Here is a 24,717-nt window from a genome sequence, read left to right on the forward strand (position 1 = left end):
TGAGCCAGGGCCTCCTGTGTCCCAGGTTGTTTCCTATTTAGCCAAGGATGACCATGAACTTTTGATCCTCCTCTTTCCACCTCCCAAGTGCTGGGATTACACCACATCTAGTTTACAGACTAGGCAAACATTCCACCAGTTGACACACATTCCCAGCCCCCACCCAAATCTTTGGTCATGATGCACACCACACAGAAGGTCTGGTAAGTCTGACTGGCAGTGCCAGTCTCCTGCCTGTCCCTCCCACCTGGCTTCCTATCTGTATCTGATCATGACTCTGGGCGGGTGTCACGGGGTGCTCCCATGGGTCTGGGCGGGTGTCACGGGGTGCTCCCATGGGTCTGGGCGGGTGTCACGGGGTGCTCCCATGGTCTGGGCGGGTGTCACGGGGTGCTCCCATGGCTCTGGGTGTTACGGGGTGCTCCCATGGGTCTGGGCGGGGTGCTCCCATGGGTCTGGGCGGGTGTTACAGGGTGCTCCCATGGGTCTGGGTGTTACTGGGGTGCTCCCATGGCTCTGGTGGGTGTCACAGGGTGCTCCCATGAGTCTGGGCGGGTGTCACGGGGTGCTTCCATGGCTCTGGGTGTTACGGGGTGCTCCCATGGGTCTGGGCGGGTGTTACGGGGTGCTCCAAGACTGGGGTCTCACCTAATTCTTCATTGGTGCTGTCATTGTCAGTAGCAAATGGGAATCTCTTCTGCTCGGCAATAGACTTGGCCTGGCTCTGAAAACAAACAAGCAAACATCTTTTGGTTTCTAACAAACAATGCAAGCCCTGCACGAGAAGCCTGTGAGGAAGCTGGAGCTGCGCTTGCGCTCTACGGAAGCAGAACACATGTGCCACTGTCTGCTGACTGAACTTGGAGAACACGGTTTGTGGGTGAAAGCACCTCTGTCTCCCAGAGCAACGTCTCTCTCCTGTGGGGATCAGTCCTTCTGGCTACTCTGGGGCCCCTGTGTCTGGGCAGGCTCTTTTGTGCCTTGAGTTATGTTGAGAAGATCAGTCCTCCAGCATGGCTTGAACAAGAATACCAGGTAAAGTATACGAGTATTCTAGAATCCACAGCTACAAGCTGGACATAAAGGAATCTGGCCAAGAAACAAGGCGAGGTGCTGAATGCTCTCCCAGTAATGCTCGCAGCCGTGTAGTGTGAGGCATACGGCTGGTGTGTGTCAAGGCGCACACAGAGACCATGTGTGACCAAAATGTCAGGACAGGAACAGGAAATATGCTGCCTCGGAAGCAAGCATTTTCTTAAAGGCGGTATCTTGTTATATAGCCCTCGATGACCCAGAACTCTGTGGAGCCCAGGCTGGCCTTGAACGCTGCCACACTTGACTGAGTGCTCTTAAAGGCCATCTTCAGCCACCACACAGACGGTGCTAACGGGTTCTAGAGAAATCACATTTTGGTCTACAAACAGCTGCTACTTCTCCAGAGGCTCTGCCAGCACACCGAATGGTGATGCACATGGCCTACAGCACCTGAATTAAAACCATGGGGGCTGGCAAGATGACTCAGTGGGCAAAGGTGACAAGGCTGGCTTCCTGAGTTCGAGTCACAGAACAACACAAAAGGAAAACCAATTCCCGTAAGTTGTCCTTTGACTCCTACACACGCACCTCGGCACATGTGCACGTACGTGCACACATATACACATACAGGTAAGTAAATAAATGTAAAAATGTTATTAAAACAATCAGTTCCAGGCTGGAGTTGCCACAGACACAATTCAAACTCCTAGGCACATATGAAGGAAAATCTACGCCAGGAGGGACAAACGATCTGTTACCCAGGCAAACCTGGAGAGCGGGACGGGGACAGCCCCACTCCTAAGCTTATCTTTTCTTACGCACAGAGCCTGCTGGAACACAGAACTAAGTGGTGACCAATGAGCCACACTGCCAACCACAGCGACTGGACCACTGTGTCCGACATGGTTAGAGGACCTTCTTGTCATAAACCACAGAGCTCTGCTTGCCTGTGAAGCCAAGAGCAGGCTAGCTCAGATCCGAACACGCACAGGACAGAGTGCCGCCCCTGAGGTCATCGCAGTGTCATGGGAATGCTTCACACTCTGGCTCTTAGTCAAACCACGGTGACAGAGGAACTCGCAGTAGAAAGTCCACGGGGGGACCTGGTCGGTGTCCAGCAGAGTGGAGGACACTTACCAGAATCTTCTCAGTGTTGAGAGAGAGCAGCGAGTCGCAGGGGGCCGAGCCTCTCAGTTCGCAGTCAGATTCATGGAAGTTCAAAAATGACGACTCTGCAAAGCGAACATTCAGTGTCACTCGCTCACCTCAGAGAATTTGAGGGTCGTAAGCTGAAATCTTCAGATGCCACGGAACCAAACTAAAGGCAAGCTAAAGTTCAGAGGCTTTCTCCACTCCAGCTGCGTGGGGTTCTACAGGGCACAGTGAGTGCCCTGCTGCCTGTCACAAGCAGCAGCAGAGCTTCCGACTGGAGACTGGGGTCAAGAGTGGTGACCATTCTAAAAGAGTGGGTGGAGCCCACACGGTCTACAACCCAGATGCCAGTGGCTGAGGGGCAGCTGAGCTAAACACCTCTCTGTAAGGCAGCATCTATCCACCTTAGGCTCAACATATACCATCTCACATGTGTGCACATACACACACACACAAGAACAACTTAACATATACCATCTCACATGTGTGCACATACATACATACATAAGAACAACTTAACATATACCATCTCACATGTGTGCACATGTGCGTGCGTGCACATGCATACACACACACATACACACAACTTAACATATACCCTCTCACATGTGTGCACATACATACACACAAACAACATACACCCTCACTTGTGCACACACACGCGCACACGCACACACACATACACAAGAACAACTTAACATATACCGTCTCACATATGTGCACATACACACATATACAAGAACAACTTAACATAAACCCTCTCACATGTGTGCACATACCCCCACACACACTCACACACACAAGAACAAAGCCTAACACCACAAGACCTGAAGAAACGTGTCCCACGACTCAAAGGGAAAAAGACAGTCAGATTACAAACGAGCAAAGGGCCTCGATGGGCAACTTCCTAGAGATACACAGGAGCCACTGAACACAGGAAAAGGCCACCAATGTTATTAGAGGAACCTAATCTGAAGCACAATAAGGGCCTCCGCCCAGCCCACAAGGCGGCTGTGAGAAACTGGAAACTTGGGCACTGGTGGAAGGACTGCACAGTGATTTAGCCACCATAGAAAATGAGTTGGCAATTCCTCAGGTCACTCACAGAACCACCAGTGCGACCCAGCAGCTCCATCTGTGAAGACATCAAGAACTGAATATGGGAACTCAAACGAATGCTGTAGCCGGGTTCGTGGGAACAGTACTCATGGCTTCCGAAAGGAGGGTAACAGCCCGAGTAGCCCAAGCACATAAGCAGATGAACTGGGGGGACACACAGGATGGACTGATCATCCCGCCACAGCAATGAAGTGCCCATACACACAACATGTTAAAGTGCCCATACACACAACATGTTAAAGTGCCCATACACACAACAACATGTTTAAGTGTCTCATGCGTGAAGCTCAGCCACAGAAACAGAGTACACAATGCCCAAAAGGGTCACTTTGGTAACAATGGGGACAGAAGGAGAAGTGGCTTCTCCAGGGCTGAGGGACTGAGTAGACCGGAAATGCCCCACATCAGTGGTTAAAAACCCTTTGGGGGTCAAATATCCTTTCACAGGGGTCGCCTAGGAGCCCTGGAAACCCAGAAATTCACATTACGATTCGTAGCATAAATTGCAGTTATGAGGTATCAAGATAATTTTATGGTTGGGGGGGCACCGCATCATGGGGAACTGTAATAAAGGGTCACAGCATTAGGAAGGTTGAGGACCACTGGCACATGGGGTAAGGACCCTCCCGGAGAGGGACAGAAATGTTCAAAGTAGCTGTGGAACACGGGAAATGTACACCTGCGAGGGTTTCGTGCTGTGAGACCCTCACCCTGGCAGCTGTTTTAAAAGTGCCACAGTGACTAAAGAGCGCAAAGAACAGAACGCTGGGCAATACTAGGTCCCTGAGAGCCACACCCAGAGGAACAAAGGCAAGGATACGCCAAGGACAGCAGCAGACCTTGGTGCCACAGGAGCGCTAGCTGTGCTGGATCATAACCAATAGGGGGCAGGGATATCAGCGGGCTAGGGGTAAGGGCACCTGTCACCAAGTCCCAGGACACGAGTTCAGTCCCTGAAATCCACCTGGTGGAGGGAGAACTGATTGCTGCAAGTTGGCCTTTGACCTCCCCATGTGCACTGTGACACAGGCACGTGTGCGTATGTGTGCATGTGTATGCGGTGTGTGTATGTGTGTGTATGTGTGTGTGTGCATGTGTGTGTGTGTACACGCCCACCTATGCAAGTATGTGAGCGTGCACAGGGTAGACAAACAACAAGCAGACAAATAAGTGTAAAAAATACTTTTTTAAGGAGGCTTGGGCCGGTTGTGGTGGCGCACACCGGTAGGATTTGCTGAAGGAGGCAGAGGCAGGAGGATCACGAGTTCGAGGCCAGCCTGGGCTACACATTTTGGGGCTGGGGACGGGGCTCAGTGGTAGAGCGCTTACCTAGGGCGCAAGGCCCTGGGTTGGTCCCAGCTCCGGAAAAAAAAAAGAACAAAAAAAAAAAAAAAAAAAAAAAAAAAAAAAAAGGAGGCTTGGAAGGCCAGGCATGGGGAAGCAGACCTTTAATCCCAGGACTTGCCAGACAAAGCTGGGGACTGTCTGTGAGTTCCAGACCAGCCAGAGCTACATAAGACTGTCTCAAAGAGCCAAAAACAAACACACAGAGATAAATAGGAGGCCTGGCAGTAAAGAGGGAGCAGGACAGAGCGCCCCAGGCCCACCTCACTGCCTCTGCCCTAATGGCTTGGCCTTGCAGACTCCAATTGCAATTTGCACTTCTCCCAGTTTTAAATGGCTTCCGCCATGGACACGGCATGCTGTGGACACGGCACATGGTGGACACTGTCCCGTTCCTGCTTCTGCACTGATATGGTAGTATTTTACTAAGCTGTCATGGCCCCCACCTGCACACACTTACCGGACTAGGATAGAGCCCGACTAATATAGTGCTGAGCCACAGGGTGTGGACAGTCCTGAGTCTCTTTGTCTACCTGCTTTGCTGATCCTCCTGCTTTGCCTGCAGAGGGCTGGACCACAGGGGTTCTCTGACACACCCAGCTTTTTCTCGCTTTCTGACCACTGGAGTCTATGCAGCATAGCACACGGAAAAGTTCCCGCCCACTTATTTTCCTAATAGCTGGTCTGCTGTCCAAGCCCTGGTGACTAGATCATCAATTTGTCTGCCATCGTCACGCTCCATCCTGGATCCAAGAGATCCTTAGGATTACTTCAGTTCGACTACAGCCAGGCAAGGTGGCAAATCCCTGTGATCCCAGCGCTCAGACAGCTGAGGCAGGAGGACTGCCACAAGTTCAAAGTCTGCCTGGGCCACATGACAAGACTCCATCTCAGCAAACAAGAACAACAAAAATCTCTTCAACTTCTGTAAGAACCATGACAGGTGGCAGTCTAATCTCTGCACGGGCGCATTATTTCTAAGAACACATATTAATTCTTATTAATTGGGAATTTAAAACTCTCTCTCTCTCTCTCTCTCTCTCTCTCTCGGGCATTTGGAATAGCCTAAGAACTACTGTGGATTTTGCGTCTGCTGCTCCTGCTCACGAGAGCTTTCCAGGAGTGTCCGAGCATAAGCAAGCAGCTGTGTACAGCAGGGAGAGACTGGGCACGTGCTGCTGCTATGGTTGGTTCTCAGCAGGAGGACATGGTACTAGGTTAGGGTTTCGTTGGCTTGAGGTGACCTTGTAGCCCAGGCTGTGGGCAGAAATGAAAAGCCAGACCTGAGAGGGAAAAGCAGGCCCTTTCTGCTACAGACCTGAAGGAGAGGACGAGTGTCTGCCTGTGACCTAGGGAGGAAGTCAGCAGCGGCACAGGGGACAGAGAAGTCGGAGGAGAGTGATAACTCCGCTTTTATGTCAGATGCATGAGCAAGGGCCAAGTGGACACAGTGGCGGTGTGGACAAGTTCAGGAGTCCTTTCACTGTGACGGAGACCATTAGATGAGCTGCCAGGAAGGACTGGACAGCTTTACTTACTGAGATCGAGAACGGACGTAGGTGAGGGAGAAAGGCTGAATTTAACGACTGCCCACTTGCGGACGCAGTCTGCATCTCATCTCACTGCGCTATTCCCCCGACTAAACCGGCTGCTTTGGAGGCAGTAAGTGTCCTGCTGGCTCAGAGCTCGGGCACCTCGGCGGCTGCCTTTAGTGCCCTTGCTTCTGTGCCCCGATCTTTATGATGGGAGGAGCTACAGCCAATTGCAGCTAAGGACACAGCTCGGCTTGCAGGAGATGGCAGTTCCCTGGCACACATTGAGTGGTATTAAAAAAAACAAAACAAAACCAAAAACCCAACCATTTACTGGTGTGTGTATGCGGAGTGTTATTTTTAATATATGTACATATATGTATAAATATATAACATTTACTGCTGTACATGGATGGACATGCCAGTGTGCAAGTAGACGTCAAAGAACGACTTGTAGGAACCACTTCTCTCCACCACGCGGTCCCAGGGTTCTAACGCAGGTCATCAGGCTATGGAAACTGCCTTTACACACTGAGCCATCTCATTGGCCTAGGTTGTATATCTCTTATCTGAAGTGTTTGGACTAGAAGTCTTTCGGATTGAGGGGATATTTTTGTTTTCTTTTCTTTTTGATTTTTAAAGATGTATGTGTTCAAGTGTTTTGCTTAAATTTGCTTATGTGCACCACTTGTGTGTCTGGAACCCTCAGAGGCTGGAGGGCGTCCCACTAGCTCGATCCTGGGATTATTCATCCCAACAACTTTAACTCTACGTCATTATTCTGACGGAGCGCAGTTCTCCGTCACACATGGATTGTGCTACAGTCACCAAGTGGATGGAGGCACCTTAAAGAAACAAGGACAGGACCGTCACCCAGGAGCAAACAAGTCTGTCACTTAAAAACTTTGCCTGAGGGCTGAAATGTGGCTCAGTGGGTAAAGCCCTTGCACAGCAAGCACGAAGCTTCAGCACCGAAATAAAACCAGGTGTGGTAGCACACACCTGTGATCCTAGCATTTCAGGGAAGTAAAGGCAGAAAGATCAGAAGTTCGAAGTCACAGTCTGCTGTGAAGAGAGCTGGAGACCAGTCTGGGATACACGGCGCAGTATCTCAAAAGGAGAAAAAAAAAAAAAGCCTCACCTTAGCTCATCATTCCTTACTGCAAAGGAGGAGAAAGCAAAGGCATTTTGGGAATTAATAGAGATACACGTGACTGGATTACTAAGGTGTGGCTTCCGATGTCTGTAAAGAGCCAGCCAGGGTTCTGCTCCAATGACACACCATGTGGGTTTGTACATGAGCAGAAAACCTGAATTCTTTAGTCAGTGGGCAAGTTCCAACTGATACAGTCCCTAGCTTGCTAGATGCATGAAAGGGAGGGGTCAGAGATGTATCTGGGATCTATCCAAGGTCACTCTCTCCGGAGCGCTGCTGTCAGCACAGGGAGTCTTCTCTCACGGCCTTGCACAACAGCAGTGACATGGGACTCCACACTCCCCCCACTCCCCCCACTCCCCCCACTGCCCAGCATCACTCCTCTAGCCAGGCGTCTCAGGTCAACTCGAGCTACACCAAACTCAGGTCCCCGCAAGGGACTCAGTCAGGTCATTAAAGTACGGCACATTCATCAACGCCCGGCGTACACACAGCTTTCCTGTGGCTATGCAGTCCGAAACACTAGGATCGGTGATTCACTTTAATGCACATGTAAAGTCTGAAACCCTAAGTATTATTTAAAAACACAAGTCTGGGGGCTGGTGAGATGGCTTAGGGGTTAGGAGCACTGGCTGCTCTTACAGAGGTCCAGCAACCAAGCAAGAGGTGGCTTAGTACCGTCTATAAAATGGGATCTGATGCCCTCTTTTGGCATACAGGTGTACTTGCAGACAGAGCACCCGTGCATTAAAGGATCAATAAAACTAATTAAAAATAAATAAAAAGTAAAACTAACAAGTTTCAAGCCTATTAGTCCCAGCACTCAGAAGGCAGAGGCAGGCGGATCTCTGAGTTTGAGGCCAGCCTGGTCTACAGTCTTAGGACAGTCCAGGATATGCAGAAAACCCTAACTTGAAAAAAAAAATAACAAAAATAAATAAAATTTTCCGCAAGTTTAAGGTGTAGGGATTACTAACGCTTAATGAAATTATGCTGATACGCAAAAAGACTATTAGAACATAACCCAAAATCAAACCAATCCCAAATCCGGGCTCTTCCAGGGTAGCCTTGCCTAGCTTCTCTTGACTTCTGGGAAAACGGTAATGAACACTAACTCGCTCAGCACCAACAAAGGCACAGGACGTCTCATACTGTGTAATGGGGCTGGGGAAGGGAATTTGGAAAAGACTCTCATCAGTGTTTCCTCCCACAGTTCCAAATTAAAAATAGGGCCAACCACTGAACTGAGAACAGGGTCCCCGTTGGAGGAATTAGAGAAAGGATTGAAGGAGCTGAAGGAGCTTGCAACCAATAAGAATAGGGGGAATGGGAAGTGGTTGGAGAAGGGGAACACCCTTATAGATGGGGAGGGGGATGGGATAGGGGGCTTATGGCCGGGAAGTCGGGAAAGGGAATAACATTTGAAATGAAAATTTTAAAAAATATCAAAAAAAAAAAAAAAAAAAAAGAAAGAAAAAAAAAAATGAATGTATATGAGTTGGGTTTTTTTTTTTTTTGAGCAAAAAAAAATAAAAAATAGGACCACAGGAATAAGAAAAAAATTACTTTTATTTTGAAAATAAAAATGTTCAGGTTTTGAGGCACATGTGTTTATTCTCAGCACCCAGGAGACTGAGGCGGGAGGACTGTCACAAACTCAAGGGCAGCCTGGGCTACATAGTGAGTTCCAGCCCAGGCTAGCTTAAATTAGTGTAAGCCAATCTCAAACAAAAATAAAGAAAAAAAAAAAAAAAAAAAAAAGGAAGAATAAATAACCTAGCAGATGGTTTCCTCTCCTTTGAAAGGGTGGAATTAATTTCTCAGGTCTGAAGCAGGCCCAGAGGTTAAGACCCAAGGTTGGTTCCTAGCACTCGCAATCACCTGTAACTCCAGCTTCAGGTGACTGGATGCCCCTTTGGCCTCTATGACCTCCCACGCACACCTACCGCCCTCCACAAAGACATAATTATAAGTAAATCATTTTTTTTTTAAATACTATCTTCTCATGGGAAAATAAGATCAAAAACATTATAAACTATTTTCATTAGGAAACATAAAAATATACTAGAGTTCAGAATATCACCATGGGCTGGGGAACATGTAAGCCCAGGGCAGAGATACACAGCATCCAGTTCACACAGAGGCCTCCAGCTCCATCTCCTTGCTCCAATTGTAACCATTTGCTCCTCCACCACAGGGGGCGCTGCAGTTAAGAGAGTAAGTGTGAGCAAGGCTAATCAGCTGCACACTGAGACCCAAACCGGCAACTATTATTGCCTGAGAATGACCTGGAGGACAGTTAGGCAGCTCTTTGCCCCAAGTCTAGAGTCTGGCTTGACGTGGGCAAGCAATGGTATTCCAAAGATGCCCTCATAGTGAGGTCAGACCTGTATGATTTGGGAGACCTGGTAGGTTCTGGATATCAAAAGTAGACCATTGTGTTGGTGCTGTAATAGCCCCTTTCGTTTATGGCATGCTTACTTGCAGATCCTGAATCTGACCCCACAGTCTAGGACAAGTGCCTGAGGAAAGCTTCACAGAGTCCAATTTCCATATAATGGGCCAGGGTTGGGAGAAACAGAGGAGAGGCATTTCCTACCAAGAGCCCTTCCTTGGAGGTTAAGACAGAACCTGTCTGCAAAGTTGAGCATGGATGCTCACACTTGTGATCCCAGCATTTGGGGGTTAAGGAGATGAACCATGGTAAATGCAAGTTCAAAGCCAGCCTGGGCTCCGGGAGACCCTTTCTCAAAAAACGAAGAATGCAAAGCAACTATTGCCTGCTCTCTGTTCCTGCGTCTATAGCTGGGGCATTGGGACCTAGCCTTTTCATTGTGTCTCACTTTTCCCTTCCAAGGCAAAGGGCTGCCATCCAACAGGGTAAATTAAGCTGCCAAACTAACAAGGCTAAATGAGGAAATAAAACCTCACATTCAAGTAAACGGAGACTCCTATTTAGACAAGTTCACGACAGGTAATCCCCTGCCCTGAATCAGGTGACATTAACAACTTACTAAGGAATGCTGGCCACAGGACACTGTTGGCAGGCCAGAGGCGCAAAATAAGTCCAAAAGCCATTCCAAGAAGCCAGATGGTGCTCAAAGGAAGTCAGATTGCACTAATCTTGAGATTGCATCTCAGCTAAGAAACTAAGTAGTGTCTGGGCATGCATAAGGTGCTGGACATCAGTGGGATGACTAAAAAGGCATCATCAGCTAGCTGCTACTAGGTACAGAAGACCCAGGCCTTTCTTTCCCACGGCAAAATGGAGGGTCACCCACAGAGGGGAAGGGACGGTGGAGAGGGTACTGATGGGTAAAAATGCCCATTGTGCAACTCAAAACAGAAAGAGAATGTGCATCTTGCCCAGAGTGATCTTCCATGACTTATTCTACAAGCCTACAACGTCTGACTTCAATGAATGAGCCCGAGCGACAGGAATGCACGCAGGATCAGGCCTGAAGCTCTCCCTCTACTACGGTCAGGGGTGCACCTGAGGAGCAGAGTCAGTGCTGCTGAAGGCATCCCGCAAATCCAACCTGCTTGGATCTCTCAGGATTGGATTCCTGGGATAGGGACCGAGCAAGTCACCCACCGGGGCAGGCAGAAAGAAGTCTGACTTCCTGGCCCGTGCACGACAGCAGGCATCCTCCAGGCGGGTCCACGTCCCCGCCGCCCGCCTGAGCCCATCCCCGGTGCCCCCACCTCCCAGGTGCTTCCACGCTGGGCAGGGGCGGCCGCAGGGAGAGGGCGGCTCGGCCCACTCACCGCACTCCGGGTACTGGTCCGCCCAGTCCCCCGACTGCGGGCAGCCGCCGCCCGCCGGGGCCTCCTGCTGCTGCCGGTGCTGAAGCTCCTGCTTCAGCAAGGACAGCGGAGAGTAGTGCTCGGTGGCCCGCGCGCAGGCCAGCGCCCCCAGCAGCAGGAGCAGCGGCCGCACCACCGTGGCACCCAAGCTGCCGGAGCAGCCGCAGCCGCGACCGGCAGGTGCCATCTTCCCGCACGGCGCAGGCGCGGCCCTGCTCTGCCCGCCGCGGGCAGGTGGGCGCGGCGCGCAGCCGCAGTACCCGCTGGGAGTCGTAGTCCGCACCCTGTTAGCCTCAAGTGCTCATTCAGTGCTTGGACTACAAGTCCCTGGAAGCCCCTGAGTGTCCTCTCCAAGGCCAGTCCAAGCGTCTTCCGTCAGCAGCCGGAAGTAGAAGCCCTAGAGTGGCCATGGGGACGGGCGGGCGTAGGGGGATGCGGTCCGGGAAAGGCACGGAAGGCGCGGCGGCGGCGGCTTCATCCTCTTTCTTGTATCGTTGTATCGAGTGCAACCGGGAGGCCCGGGAACTGTACCGGGACTACAACCACGGCGTGCTCAAGATAACCATCTGCGTGAGCGCGCCGGGGGGGCGGGGCGGGGCGGGGCGGGGCGCGGCTAGGAAGGCGGATCCGAACGTGCTGAGGCCTGGGAGCTTGAGCACGTGGGGGAGGAGTGGTCCATATGATGGCGTGAAAGAGAAAGCAAGGATGAGCTTGAAGACTGCCTAGGTCATGAATGTTATAAGACTTACGGCATCCAGGAGTGCTGGCGCATTTCTGTGACTCCAGCACTCCACTCGCAGGCCAGGCAGGAGGAGGATCAAGAGTTGGAGGCCAGCCTCGGTTACCTAGAGAGAGACTGTCTGAAACGAATAAACGAATGATGGAGAGAGATGCGATTCACTGAGGAAATAGGAATGGTTAGCAGGAAGCGTGTCATTCTCTTGTTGAGGCTGAGGAGATGGAAGCAATATTTGAGGTCCGGTGCTGTAGGGATTTCTTAGAAGAAAACGGTGTCTTTTCAGGATACTTGTCAATTAAATAGTAAATAACACAACAATTTAACCAAAGTAGAAAACATTTATCACGCCCAAGGATGTTGCTCGGGTCCGTAGGGTGCTTGCCTGACACGCAGGAAACCTTATACTCCGGCTCCAGCTCCACGCCTGTAATCCCTGCAGTTAGGAGATGGAGGCGGGAGGTCCAGAAGAGAAAGAGAGGAGGAGATAGAATGAATGTCTCCCTGTGTGTTTCCTCCCTATACTCAAAGTGAAGGCAGGAGGAAGCAGTGGAGAGGCTGCTGGTGGAAGAGCACCCACTGATCCATCAGTTCCACAGATGGAGAAAGTCAGCGAGCTCCCTATGTGTCGGGTGCCATGAAAAGGCTGGACAACACAGGGCATGACGCCTGATAGTAGAAGTAGCCTCTTTGGGTAGAGGTCACTGGCATCTCATTGTAACAGTCAAGGCAAGGTGGCATGCTCTCTTAGCCTTCTAAACTGTAAGGTCCCTGAGGTTAGAGGACAGTGGCTCCAGGTGATGAGCTTATTGGAGCCCATGCAGCTCCGGAGAAGGAGAGCTCTTGCTATTTTGTTCCCACAGCACAGGCATCTGGCTAACAAATGATACAGAAGGAATAGGAGTTTTGTGTTTCCTGAGGCTGGTCTTTCCCCTCCTGCCTCCAAATTGCTCTGCCTCCCTGTTCTTACATTTGGGGTACTGTCCAAAAGTGGGATGTAGATAGCTTTTCAAAGATAGAGAGAGGGATTTGCCAACTTAACAGTTTCTCTCAGCAATAGTCTTCAGTCTCTGGGCCTGAACCTCAGGCCTGAGGAGAAGAGAGAGGCTCCACGTCAGTGCAAAGGAAGGGGATCTGGAAAGAACCTCTGTCCTGAGCTTGATATCTGAGTGTAGATGCTCTTACCTCACAGGTGATTTCAGGCAACTGAAAGACGTGAACCTCTATGCCTCCATTTTGACAGAGAGATTGACATTCCAGAAGCCAAGCACAACTGCGGGTTCACCTGGTAACTGGAGAGGCCTGGTGTTTCTTACAGTGGTGTGACTGAAGTAGGGCAGCTCTTCCAGGGGACAGTGAATCTGTTTTGTTGTGTTGACGTCCAGGGTTACAGTTCTCCAATGCACTTGACTTTTTTCTAAAGTCAGTTAAAAGGTGATGGTGGTCGGCCTGTGGTTTCTGTTTGTGTGTTATCCTGTCAGCCTTTCAGAGTTCACTTGGACTCGCAGCCACTCTTTTTTCACTGAGTGATACCATCCGGGCAAGTTTGAAACTGACACTGTTTCAATGTCCACATGTTGTATAACAACCGGTTCTAATTCTTCTCCTCATAGTATTAGAGGATGAGAGGAAGCTGTTTGGGATCTGAGGGAGTCCGATTTAGGTGACAAAGACCCAGACTGTAAACCCAAGTCTCTGCACACAACACAGCACCCTCCGCTGTGTCTGTGGTAGCAAAGAAAGAACGTTTTCTTTCCAAGTTCTTTTTCATTGGAAAAAGACCAGGCTTGGGATTGCTGCCACTACCCTGGTCTCTCGGGAGCTAAAAGATAGGAACTTTGTTGAACACCCATCTCCAGATCCGGAGTCACAGCCTACACCACAGCTTGTCAGCCGGTGTGCTAGAGAGATTAGCTGTTAAGAAACCGTACAACTGAAAGTGGCATTGAAAGCTTTTGTGCCTGGAGTGGCTCCTTACATCACACTCCTGTCTGACTCCTGTCTGTTTTGTTGTGTGATTTCAGACAGGGTCTCCTTATTCAGCCCCTGCCAACTCAGCATCCTCCCACCTCCGTGTCTTCAATGCCGGGGGCTTAGTTGCTTGTTATTTTAAATATGGGTCTTTCTAGTTAGCAGCTTTTATTTAGTGTCTTCTTCTTACATGGGTGGACATTTTTAATGGGAAGATTTTAAATTGATGCCTAGACACGCTGTTGCTGGGAAAGTCCAAAACAGACTTCGATTTTTAAGTCCTTTCAGAACCTGTTAATTGTTTGCTCTAATATTATTTTGTTTTTTTTCCCCCAGAAATCCTGCCAGAAACCAGTAGACAAATATATTGAATATGATCCTGTTATTATCCTGATTAATGCCATTTTATGTAAAACACAGGCTTATAGGCATATTCTCTTCAACACTCAAATAAATGTAAGTTCTGGAATTTAAAATTTTTTAAAATTGTGCGTGCGTGCGTGTGTAAGGATATGTGTACCCTGTTGCAGGTGTGTGTGTGCGTGCATGTGTGAGCGTGCGTACACACGCGTGGGTGTGTAAGGAGGAAGGATTTGTGTACCCTGTTGCAGGCGCCTGTGATCGTGACAGCTGGAGTTACAGGCAGCTGTGTGCCTCCTATCCTGGGTTCTGTGAACACAGCTCCTGTCCTCTGTAAAAGCAATCTGTCCTCTTAACTGCCACACCCATTTGCCAAACCTTGGCTTTAAAACTTTTTAATGTCACCCAATGCTTTTGCATTTAAAAGAAATAACAGTTTCAAACAGAATTAGAGAATATGATTCTAACGGGATTTTTCCCTCTCATGTCTGCAGGTTTTCTAGAAGTGATGGATACAAATTTAAAAGAGTGTGCAGAGCTTAGTAACTGCCTGAAGATGTGGTCACAGAGAGACTGGGTGGGGGCATGTAGTCCGGATGCTGCTGGTGTACTACCTCTTAGAATGTTGACTTTGAGCACGGATGCTGCTAGTGTACTACCTCTTAGAACGTTGACTTTGAGCAGAGTAAAGCTAACCAGGTTAGCCGGGTGCATAGGGGCTTCCTCACTGCTGTGACCTAATCCCTGAGGAGAAGCAGCTTCGTTCTGGCTCACAGTTTGAGTCCATTCCGCTGCAGGGAGGCCTGTGGCATGTTGACGAGAGGGTGAGACTGCTTAGCGGAGAAGTGCCAGGGCTGTGCTGGCGTTGTTTTCCCCTCCTTTCCCAGCCAGGGTCCCAGCCAAAGGACCAGTGCTGTGGATCTGCACCTTATCAATGCAATAGGTGGTTTTATTGTTTGTTCTGTTTTTCCAATAGCTAGTATTCTATTCAGATAAGTAGTCTCATTACAAGAGATCTAAGAACATTCAAATAAGAGCTCAAGTAAAATCAGATGTTAAAGATTGGTCATAAAACATCATAGCCAGTGAACGGTGCCACGTTCGCCTACGATCTCCCTGATACGAAACTACATCCTCACCTCAGTGGTCACCAACCCATCAAACACAGCCTCCTCAACTGTAAGCTGTTTGAGCTACCAGCTTTAGGACTTTGAATTACTTTTTTCACACCCTGAATAGCTGTAGGGAGTTGGGAGAACCAGCTCAACATGTGGCCAGTCAAGGATTCCAGTAAGTAAGGCATCAGTCACCAGTGGCAAGGCCCTGTACAAAGTTATGGACAGTCTTGGCCATGGTCTAAGGTGGAAGGAAGGTCTGTCTCTCCAAACCACCAGCAGAATGTCACCCTAGGTGTTTTTTAATCTAATTAGCTTGACAATCAAAATCCAACACAGAATAGGAAACAATTATACCTAGATCTAGGAAACAAACATTAAAAGAAAACTATTTTTTTAAACCACCATTAAATTCATTTTGCACTCTGCTGTTAAGAGAATGCAGGAAATGAAAAAGAAGTCAGAAAGGTACTAACATTTAAGGTTGGGTTTTCAAAATTTGCACTTTTCATACTGGTAAGTGGCTTAGTAGTTTAGGTTGAATTGACAGGTAAATGCAAGACATCAGTTAAATCTGAAACTTGGATAAGAATTGAAGTTTTTCCAGCGTTCAGTCTGGGATTATTGCATGGTATATACTTAAAACAAGCTATTTGTTGTGGGTATAAAATTCAAATCTGACTGGGTATATGTTTTTATTTGCTTAATTTGACCCTCCTAAATTTTGGCAGAACTAGACAGTGAGTGCACTGGTCTGCCCCTCAAATAATCAAGGCCTTTTAAGTGAGCAGAGTGTTGACTTTTCAAGCTTGCTTACACACTGGAAATTTCCTGGTGGAGTAAGGGAGACCTGCCCAGAGCAGCTCAGGTAGCAGCTTTGTGGATGACACTGGGGACGTCCTTTCCAGATGTTTCCAGAGTGCAGCCAGAGGACCTGTGCCAGCCAGCTTGGGGACTTCAGAACCTGAGACTGGGTCAGGTTGGATTGGGTTCACAGACATCCCAAACGTACATCTCCACTGTTAGTTACCCGAGGAAGCTCGGTTTGTGGGAAAGGTGGTCCAGCCGGGGAGATTGGTAAATAAACATTTAGAGTCACAGGAGCTTCTGCAGATCTTCCCTGTGACAGTCTTTTCTCTTCAGCCCTGAGGCTTTTTTTTTTTTTTTTTTTTTAATTCCTGTTCAGACTGATAGTTTATGTGATGTGCTAAAATCGCCAGATTAGCTGGGTGTGGTGGTACACACCCTTAATTCCAACACTAAGACAGGCCAGCCTGGTCTACAGAGTTAGTTAGTTCCAAGACAGTCAGGGTTACAGAGAGAAACCCTGTCCTGGAAAAACCAATCACACACACACAACCTTCAGATTAAATTCATTCTCTTCTGACCTTTTCCACCTATGTAAGTCATGTAAACACTGTATTTAGTTAAGGGGGTGGGGGTGTTGAAAACATGATTCTTGGCATGCATGGTGTGTGCATATCTATCGAGGAATTGCTACAAAATACACCTACCCAGGTTTTACTCTGGACTCCGTTCTCTGATGGTCCAAGCTTGGAAATCCCCCATGACTTTCCAATATGCACTGCTAGTTAAGAACTTGTAACGTAGGGTTGGGGATTTAGATCAGTGGTAGAGCGCTTGCCTAGGAAGTGCAAGGCCCTGGGTTTGGTCCCCAGCTCCGGAAAAAAAAAAAAAAAAAAAAAAAAAAAGAACTTGTAACGTAAGTGAAGAATGTAATTAGCCAGTTAATAACATTGGAAATCCATATGACCTATATGTTCTCAGCACAACTACCGAGTAGACTGTGGTACACATTTAAAATACCTGGAAGGCTGAGGCAGGAGGCCTATCCAGAGTTCCAGACCAGCCTCTACATCGCAAGGCCTTATCTCAAAACAAAACAAAACAACAAAAACCAGTAACCCCTGCGCCTGCTTAGCTGTGGCGTGCCCCTTGGCATGACTTCAGCTCGCCACTTCTTTACCTGATCCAGTGACACTGTCTTTGACTGTCAGATCCATGGGAAACTCTGCATGTTTTGTTTGCTTTGTGAAGCATACCTGCGTTGGTGGCAGCTGCAGGACTCGAGCCAGAGTCCAGCCCCCGATGACGTGATCCGCTATGCCAAGGAGTGGGACTTCTACAGGATGTTCGTGATCGCGTCTTTCGGTAAGCAGAGCTGAGGGGTCTGCATTAGCTAACTAGCACCTCACCGTTCTGATCAAAGCTAAGACGTGGTGAGACAGCTGTACTACAGGAAGGGACCGTATTTCAACTCTACCACTAACCTGCCTGGTGATTTCTCCACCCATGAAATGAGCCAATTCAAGCCAGATTAGATAACATTAAAGGTAGGTTTATTGGGAAGCTGCTCTCCAAAGGATTGAGGCCAGGGGCGTTGTCATGGATCGGGAGTCTGGTGGTAGAGCGAGGCAGGGGGAAGAGGAAGAGAGAAAGGGTGCTTGGACAAGAGAAGAAGAAGAAGGAGGAGAGCAAGCAAAATGTCTAGATTATATAGGGAGCTGTGAAGTTCAAGGTTGAGGCAGGGTAATACCAGATAGGGACAGGGATGCTGGAAAGAGCTGTATGCCAGGTCTGCAATGATAGGTAAAACATGCACCTCAGTCCCCTGTCCTGGGTATGAAATCAATCATCGCCTGCCTGCTTTGTCTTGTAAGGGTAGAGAACACTTACCAGACTAGGCCATTTTGTTTACGTTTTAATCTCCACCTTGAAGGTGTCATCCATCCTCTTATTGGAAACATTAACAGTTGTCTGGGGTCTCCCAGTGCACTATGTTGACTGTGTGGGGCAGATAGGTGTCTGATGGGACTCCCCAGACCGACCTGTGTTTGGAAGCACCTTTCATAGAAATTAAAGCCCAGGGCTTTCTCTCTGGGATCTGAACTGCAGTGAGTTAACGTCTGTGACAGTTTATTTCTAATTCCCAACCTTTTATGCTTCAGAAGCTTTTGACTTAAGCCAGCCTGTGGCAGGCACACGCTGTACTCAGCGGCTCTGGAGGCTGAAGCGGGATTGTTGGAGTCCAACAGGCTTTGGGGCCAGTCTTAGCAAAACATTCTCCATCTCAAAAATAAAAACAGCCCTTGCGTTAACTACACAGCACTGTTTCAGGAATTCTCCACGTGTGATGCCTTCCACACTATATTCTGGATCACGGGCTCTTTTGTCCCCTCTCTGCCACCATCCCTCCCCTCCCTGGTATCATCCATCTTCTCTGAACTCCCAAGTGTCTGACCCAGACCTTTCTCCTGACCTCTGGACCCTGCCTGCTGCTTACCAGCCCCAATGGACAGTTAGTGAGGTGCAGCTCCAAGCCTGGCCGTGCTCTCTCTGCCTCTGCACACGGCCTCCTGCTATAGGTGCTCTGCCTCTGCACACGGCCTCCCACTGCAGTTGCTCAGACCCAAGGCCTCAGTGTCCCAGCTGGAGCCTCCTCGGAGCCCCCTATTCAGTTACTGAATTCCTCGGTCACTCATCTTCAGGAAGGTTCTGCCCCTGCTTCCCATTGCCTCGGTGTCCTGTGGCCTTATCCAAGCTAGAGTAGCCTGACTGGGGGCTGGCACTGTCCCCAGGCCTCTTCACACAAAGTGTTCCCTTTCTGATGAGCCCAGCGCCGTATGGATCTTTCTGTACAGTGACAGAGGGGTCTTGAGTGGGGCGGGCTCCTTCCTTCCTGTCTCAGTGCACCTCCTGCCCCACTTTAGCCTGCTCTGGCCCAGCTGCGTTTTGCACAGTAAGCCTCCATCTGATGGCCTTAGAACTGGCTTTCCCTTTACTCTGGTGCTTGTCCACGATGGCACCATATCTGACTTCATGTCCCTGGGTCTTAGCTCAGTCTCATCTTTGTGACACTTACCCTGACACCACCTCTACTGTCTCACCTAATACAGTGCAGTGCTTATTACTAACTTCTCGCCTATCTGCCTTCTCCCTCTTACTTGAAACCCCTGGGGACTGGGCCCACCATGGCTGCTCAGTAGGCCTTCATCTGGGTGGCTGAAGGGTTCCATACAGATGGACATACCTCCGACCTGAGCCTGTCCTGTCAGTTACCCATTCTCTCTGCAGCGGTGCTGACTAACCTCAAGACTCCTGAGTGTTCGTGGAGTAGACACTGGACATGCGTCAGGGGGAAGCCCTGATGTTCTCTCTTCTGGATGCAGGGGGTGTGACCTGTATTTGGGCTTATGACTGTTCTAATAACCATGATACACATCAGTTCGAAATGTACGGGATTTATTGCTGTTTACATCTTAAAGACACTAATAGTAAGAAAATACTCAAGGAGACTGGAGGATTAGCTCGGTGGTTAAGGGCATGTCCTGATCCGGCAGTGGTTCCCAGCACCCACACCAGGTATCTCACAACACCTGTGACGCCAGCTTCAAGGGCTCGATGCCTGCTTCTGGCCTCCACAGACACTGGCAGTCACGTGTACAAACCCACACACAGACAGGCACAGAGAATTAAGAGTAAAATAAACATTAAAAAAAATACTTGGCTGGTGATGGTGGCGCACACCTGTGATCCCAGCACAGAGACAAGCAGATCTCTGAGTTCTAGGACAGCTAGGGCTACACAGAGAATCCCTGTCTCAGAAAACTTAGAACAAAAAACCTCAAGCACGTCGCCCAACCCAAGAGCTAAGACCTCATCTCAGGCCTTAAAGCAGATCTTTCTCAGATCTTTCAGATCTTGGTGGCTCACATCTATAATTTCAGATGTGGTCCCAGAGCTTTGAGGTACGGCAAAGTCAGATGTTCGAGACCAACCTGGGCATTGTAGTAAGGCACCAGCCCCCACCCCTGCCCAAAAAGATAAAAGGAAAAAAACCTCTAAGACCTATTGAGAAATATTTCTCAAAGCCATGCCTGCAGGATTTGACACGAAGCCCATGGGTGGGCAAGTGCTTGTGTGTAACAGAAAATGGTGTTTTGTTAAGGTGTTTCTTAGGACATCAGCCGAGTTCTGTGTTGGAGTTGGGTTCCCACGGTTTTCAGGGTTAGGTTGAGTGAGACGTCTGTGTTCTCTCATTTGCTCCGTAGAACAAGCTGCCTTTTTCACTGGCATGTTTGCTTTCCTGTGGGTACAGCAACACATGACAGCAAGAGGGGCGCCAGACTTTGTTTTGCTGCTGAAGGCGCTGCTGCTGTCCAGCTACGGGAAGCTGCTGCTGATCCCCGCCGTCATCTGGGAGCACAACCACACGCCTCTGTGTCTCAGGCTCATCAAGGTGTTCGTCCTCACCTCAAACTTCCAGGCGATCAGAGGTGAGTGTGTGCCTTTCTTATTTGACGTATCTGCCTCCAGCCTTCTGGAAGGCTACGTCCTGGCCCTGGGGCCCCTCCACAGACCTGTGTTGGTCCTGCACGTGTTGGTGACGCTCTGTACACAGCAGACACTTAGGGTCATTCGGTTCGGCCATGTGGTGCTGTGAGTGTCCACACCATCTCTCCTGTCTGGCCAAGAGCAAATGCCAGGTGCCTCCCTCCCACAGTTCCTGTCTCCAGATGAGTCTTCAGGTTTTAGGCACTCTGAAAAGCACTGCTGTGAATGAAGCCGATACCTCACCTTCTTTCTTGTTGGGCCCTGACTGAACTGTGACGCTCATCCCCTCAAACCTTCAAGTTGGATGGTGGTGGTAGTGGTTCTAAGACAGTCTCCCTGTGTAGCCCAGGCCACCCTTAAACTCACGGCCCTCCTCCTGTATGAAGCTTCCAAGAGCTGGGTTACAGCGGGAGCCACCTGCTTTATTTTCTCTGTTTCTGGGTTTCTCCTCTTTGCTTGGGAAGAGCTTGGTGCTTTATTAGAGCAGACTTTGGTCCAGGACAGTGTAGATTAAGGGCAGGGTGGGTTTCCTCAGGTCAGTTCTTGTAACAATGCTGGTTCTCACTGCCATGCAGCTTGTAGGCCTGTCTCGTCACCAGAGTTCCTAGTATAGTTGCTGCTTTGTTTTCTAGTGACCCTGAACACCAACCGGAGGCTGTCCCTGTTGGCCGTGCTGAGCGGCCTGCTGCTAGAGAGCATCATGGTCTTCTTCTTCCAGAGGATGGAGTGGGATGTGGGCAGTGACTGTGCGGTGTACAAGTCTCAGGACTTCTGAAGGTACCGGAAACGTCGACCGTCTCTTGAGTTAACGCTTCCTGGGGGACACAATCATGTCATCATCCCACCCATGACTTCTGTGGTGGGGAGGACTGTCAGAACATGGCACTTTCCTGGGCAGCTGTCGCACCGAGGAAAGCCTCCTCAGCCTCTGTTAACTGCCTGTGTATCCTGGAGAGCCATGGGGCCTTACTGAATGTTAGCAGGCCTATCCCCACACGGGTAATCACAGCTGCCGAGAGTTGAGGACTGTGTCCTTGTCATACCGGGGGTCAGCATTCCATCACACAGTGTGTCTGGCCTGGCACTGCCTATGGCCCCTCCCCTCGCAGTCCTCTCCTTCAGGCTTCTTTCTCCAGGAGGACGGGGTGCTGGGCTCCACCCTCTCTGGCCCTTACTGGACTAAGGATCTGACTCTGCCCATCATCCATGGCTGCTGCTCACTCCCCTCCCCCTACCTCGTCACCCAGTTTGTTCTTCAGCTGTCATTCATGGTGTTCCTTCCTTCTCTTGTCTTCTGCTGTGCAGCTCCCTCCTATACTTCCCTCTCTGTGACCTGTGGGCCCCCTTCCACCCCAGGGAGCAGGATCCTGGGATGAGGAAATGCAGGAGGACCCACAGCAGGAAAGGGAGCCACACTTGGGCTCATTCCCTCTTCAGTGTGGCTCCTTGGAGGTGGATCTCTGCACTCCTCACATGCCCTGTGGTGTAGCCCTATGTCCTGCTGTGCTTTGAGCCAGCCCATCTTCCTTCCTCCCAGGTCTAGGAGGTATGGCTGCTGGGCCTGCTCTCCCTCCTCCATGTACATGTGTAGCTCATCCTGGACATTCCGTCTGAGCTGCTGCTTTCCCTGCCTTCCCCTTTGTGAGCCTCCCTTTCCGAGCCTAGGTCCACAGTCTAAACTTCATGGAGCTGCTGCAGCTATGAGCCTCATGCTCTGTTTCTGACAAAACGGGCCACTTGGTGCTGGGATTCTAGCCCCACCCCTTCCTTCCTTCATGCAAAGGGGTGGGTGAGCCTGTTCCTCCCAGATCCCTCTCCTGACCAGTGCTGGGTCCTGTCCGCTGCCTGACTGTCAATGAATGCAAGAGTGTGGCCCTCCGTTTGATATGCCCACACTCAGCTGCTACTGGCTCCCTTCTGTAGAAGCCACCACATTCACTCCTGAGGAGGGCCTCTCTCCACACCCCGCCCTGGCACTTCTACCCACAGCAGCTCTACTTCACAGCAACTGCCTTCCAAATCCCTACCCTAGGCCACCAGGCTGTGTTCCTCTGTGCTTCTGTGTATCGACTGTCTGCTGTAATTCATAGGCAGGAAAATGAGCTCGTGAGTCTCTAGAACCCACCACAGGGCCCGTGGCCTGCCGTGTTGTCTTGCTCTTTGTTCTGTCTCCTTAAGTTACGCCGGGGAGAGGCCCTGCCTCGGGCTCCCTGTGTCCTCCATGGTCCCAGCCTTGGAAACAAGGCTTCCGTGGTGATGGGAACAAAGTCGTCTTGCTCTGTTGTTTGCAGCTTTATCCTTCTCTCTGTGGCGGGACCAGCTACCTCAAAAGAGAAGGTGCAAGAGATCCCAAAGCCTCTGCTTTCTGTGAGTGAAGCCAAGACTGGGGAGTCCTGAACGTACCCAGAATCCCCCAGGAAGATCTGAACCACCTGTAGGCAAGGCTGAGCACCCGGGCAGGCACCAAGGTTCCACAGCTCAGTTCCTTTATGTCTTTTAAGTTGAAATATTCGCTGGTGGCGTTAAACCTGTGTTTTGTGTTTTCTGCAGAAGCACTTTCGAGTCGTCTTTCAGAATAAATCAGACTTTTTATACATTTCTGGTTCAGTGGCTAAGATTGTCTTTTGAGTTCTCTCAGCCAGAAATAACCAAGATAAGCATTGCAGTTATTTCTGTAGTGGTACGATAAATCACCACAACTAGAAGTTTTATAAAAAAACTTCTTTTTGGGGTTGGGGATTTAGCTCAGTGGTAGAGCGCTTAGGCAAGCGCAAGGCCCTGTTCGGTCGCCAGCTGTAAAAAAAAAAAAAAAAAACAAAACTTCTTTTTTATAAAAGAAGTGTTTAATTCAGTTCATGGTGTCAGAGGGTTAGAGCCCATGTGGCAGAGAGAAGGAATAGCTGAGAGCTCACATCTTGATCCACAAGCAGGAGGCACAGGAACTGGGAACCACAGGAGTGTTTGAGCCTCCATGTCTGTCCCCAGCGACACACCTCCTCCAACAAGGTCGCTCCTAATCCTTCACAAACAGTTCCACCAACTGGGGACCAGGAGTTCAAATAGATGGGCCTAATGCATGGTAGCTCGCTCCTTTAACCCTTTTAAGCACTCTGGAGGCAGATGCAGAAGGAGCTCAGTGAGTTCAAGGCCAACCTGGTCCACAAAGCTAAATTCAGGGCAGTCTACAGAGAAACCCTATCTTGAAAAACCTATATGCATGTATTTCCACAGGAGCCATTCTCATTCCAGCCACCAAACCCACAAAATCCCTGAATAGAGGCCACAACCTAGAGGTGACTTCTGTCCCAGTGGGGCTGCTGGAGGTGAATGCTGCTGTAACATCTGGTACCCCCATCCTCATACCCACGTTAGACGAGGTTTCACTGCCTCATCCCTACCTAGCTGAGAGTAGTGCTCCACGCCAAACAAGACATCAGACCAGCTGTGGTGGAGCACACTGTAATCCAGGCTTCTCCAGGCAGAAACTGAACAGCAGTGAGGTCAGGGTCAGTCTGCTCAGCTTAGCAAAACTAAAACTCAACACCCTTCTTCATTCTTTTTTTTTAAGAGTTATTTACTTTATGTATGGGAGTACACTGTAGCTGTCTTCAGACACACCAGAAGAGGGCATCAGATCTCATTACAGATGGTTGTGAGCCACCGTGTGGTTGCTGGGATTTGAACTCAGGACCTCTGGAAGTGCAGTCAGTGTTCTAACCACTAAGCCATCTCTCCAGCCCACCCTTCTTCATCCTTACACTTCCCCCAATGTAGGAAAGAAAGGTTAGAGGGGAAAGGGGGTGTTGACGTCATTAGACTACTTCCTGCTGATTAGGGACCTCAGGTTCCTTGGGGCAAGTCTGATCTTCGCAGTCAGGATATCTCTCAAGTGGCAACAGCAGGCTCTTAAACGATCTTCAGCTGACATAGTCACGCCCCTGCCAGAGCATGAGACACATCACAGTCAGCTGCGTGGACAATCCGAAGCGGCCCCTGTAGCCCATACCTGGGATTAAAACATTCACATAAAGTGCT

The 24,717-nt window shown here is 49.7% G+C and overlaps 2 protein-coding genes across 10 annotated transcripts in view; one reads left to right on the forward strand and one right to left on the reverse strand.

The window, feature by feature from the left end:
- Ttc13 (tetratricopeptide repeat domain 13) overlaps nucleotides 1-11,350 on the reverse strand; it is a 56,296-nt gene extending 44,946 nt beyond the window's left edge. For 4 of the 8 annotated variants that reach the window (XM_032887484.1, XM_032887483.1, XM_032887482.1 and 1 more), the window contains exons 1-3: nucleotides 11,107-11,332; nucleotides 2,173-2,267; nucleotides 649-724 (exon numbers count right to left, since the gene is read on the reverse strand). In XM_032887484.1, the coding sequence (XP_032743375.1) occupies nucleotides 649-724; nucleotides 2,173-2,267; nucleotides 11,107-11,332 (397 nt within the window). Of the gene's footprint in view, nucleotides 1-648; nucleotides 725-2,172; nucleotides 2,268-11,106 lie in introns of all 8 variants that reach the window. The other 4 variants (XM_032887480.1, XM_032887479.1, XM_032887477.1 and 1 more) reach the window with 2 other exon arrangements.
- A 162-nt stretch (nucleotides 11,351-11,512) lies between these two features.
- Arv1 (ARV1 homolog, fatty acid homeostasis modulator) lies at nucleotides 11,513-22,806 on the forward strand. Of its 2 annotated transcripts, none has more exons than XM_032887804.1 (5): nucleotides 11,513-11,715; nucleotides 14,189-14,308; nucleotides 17,346-17,499; nucleotides 20,400-20,624; nucleotides 21,315-22,806. In XM_032887804.1, exons 1-5 carry the CDS (start codon nucleotides 11,554-11,556, stop codon nucleotides 21,455-21,457), a joined length of 804 nt encoding a protein of 267 aa, XP_032743695.1. In that variant the 5' UTR covers nucleotides 11,513-11,553; the 3' UTR covers nucleotides 21,458-22,806. The 2 variants fall into 2 exon arrangements, with proteins under 2 accessions (XP_032743695.1, XP_032743696.1); XM_032887805.1 differs by having other exon boundaries at nucleotides 11,535-11,715; nucleotides 20,447-20,624.
- Nucleotides 22,807-24,717: the final 1,911 nt, after the last annotated feature.

Source organism: Rattus rattus, chromosome 17, assembly GCF_011064425.1.
Source record: "Rattus rattus isolate New Zealand chromosome 17, Rrattus_CSIRO_v1, whole genome shotgun sequence".
Lineage (NCBI taxonomy): Eukaryota > Metazoa > Chordata > Mammalia > Rodentia > Muridae > Rattus > Rattus rattus.

Excerpts from the sequence above, each read along its gene's own strand:
- Arv1 (XM_032887804.1), top strand. The coding sequence starts at position 11,554 with ATGGGGACGGGCGGGCGTAGGGGGATGCGGTCCGGGAAAGGCACGGAA. Across the intron at positions 14,309-17,345 it reads TCTTCAACACTCAAATAAAT|ATCCATGGGAAACTCTGCAT; the intron begins GTAAGTTCTGGA and ends TTTGACTGTCAG. Across the intron at positions 17,500-20,399 it reads GTTCGTGATCGCGTCTTTCG|AACAAGCTGCCTTTTTCACT; the intron begins GTAAGCAGAGCT and ends TTTGCTCCGTAG.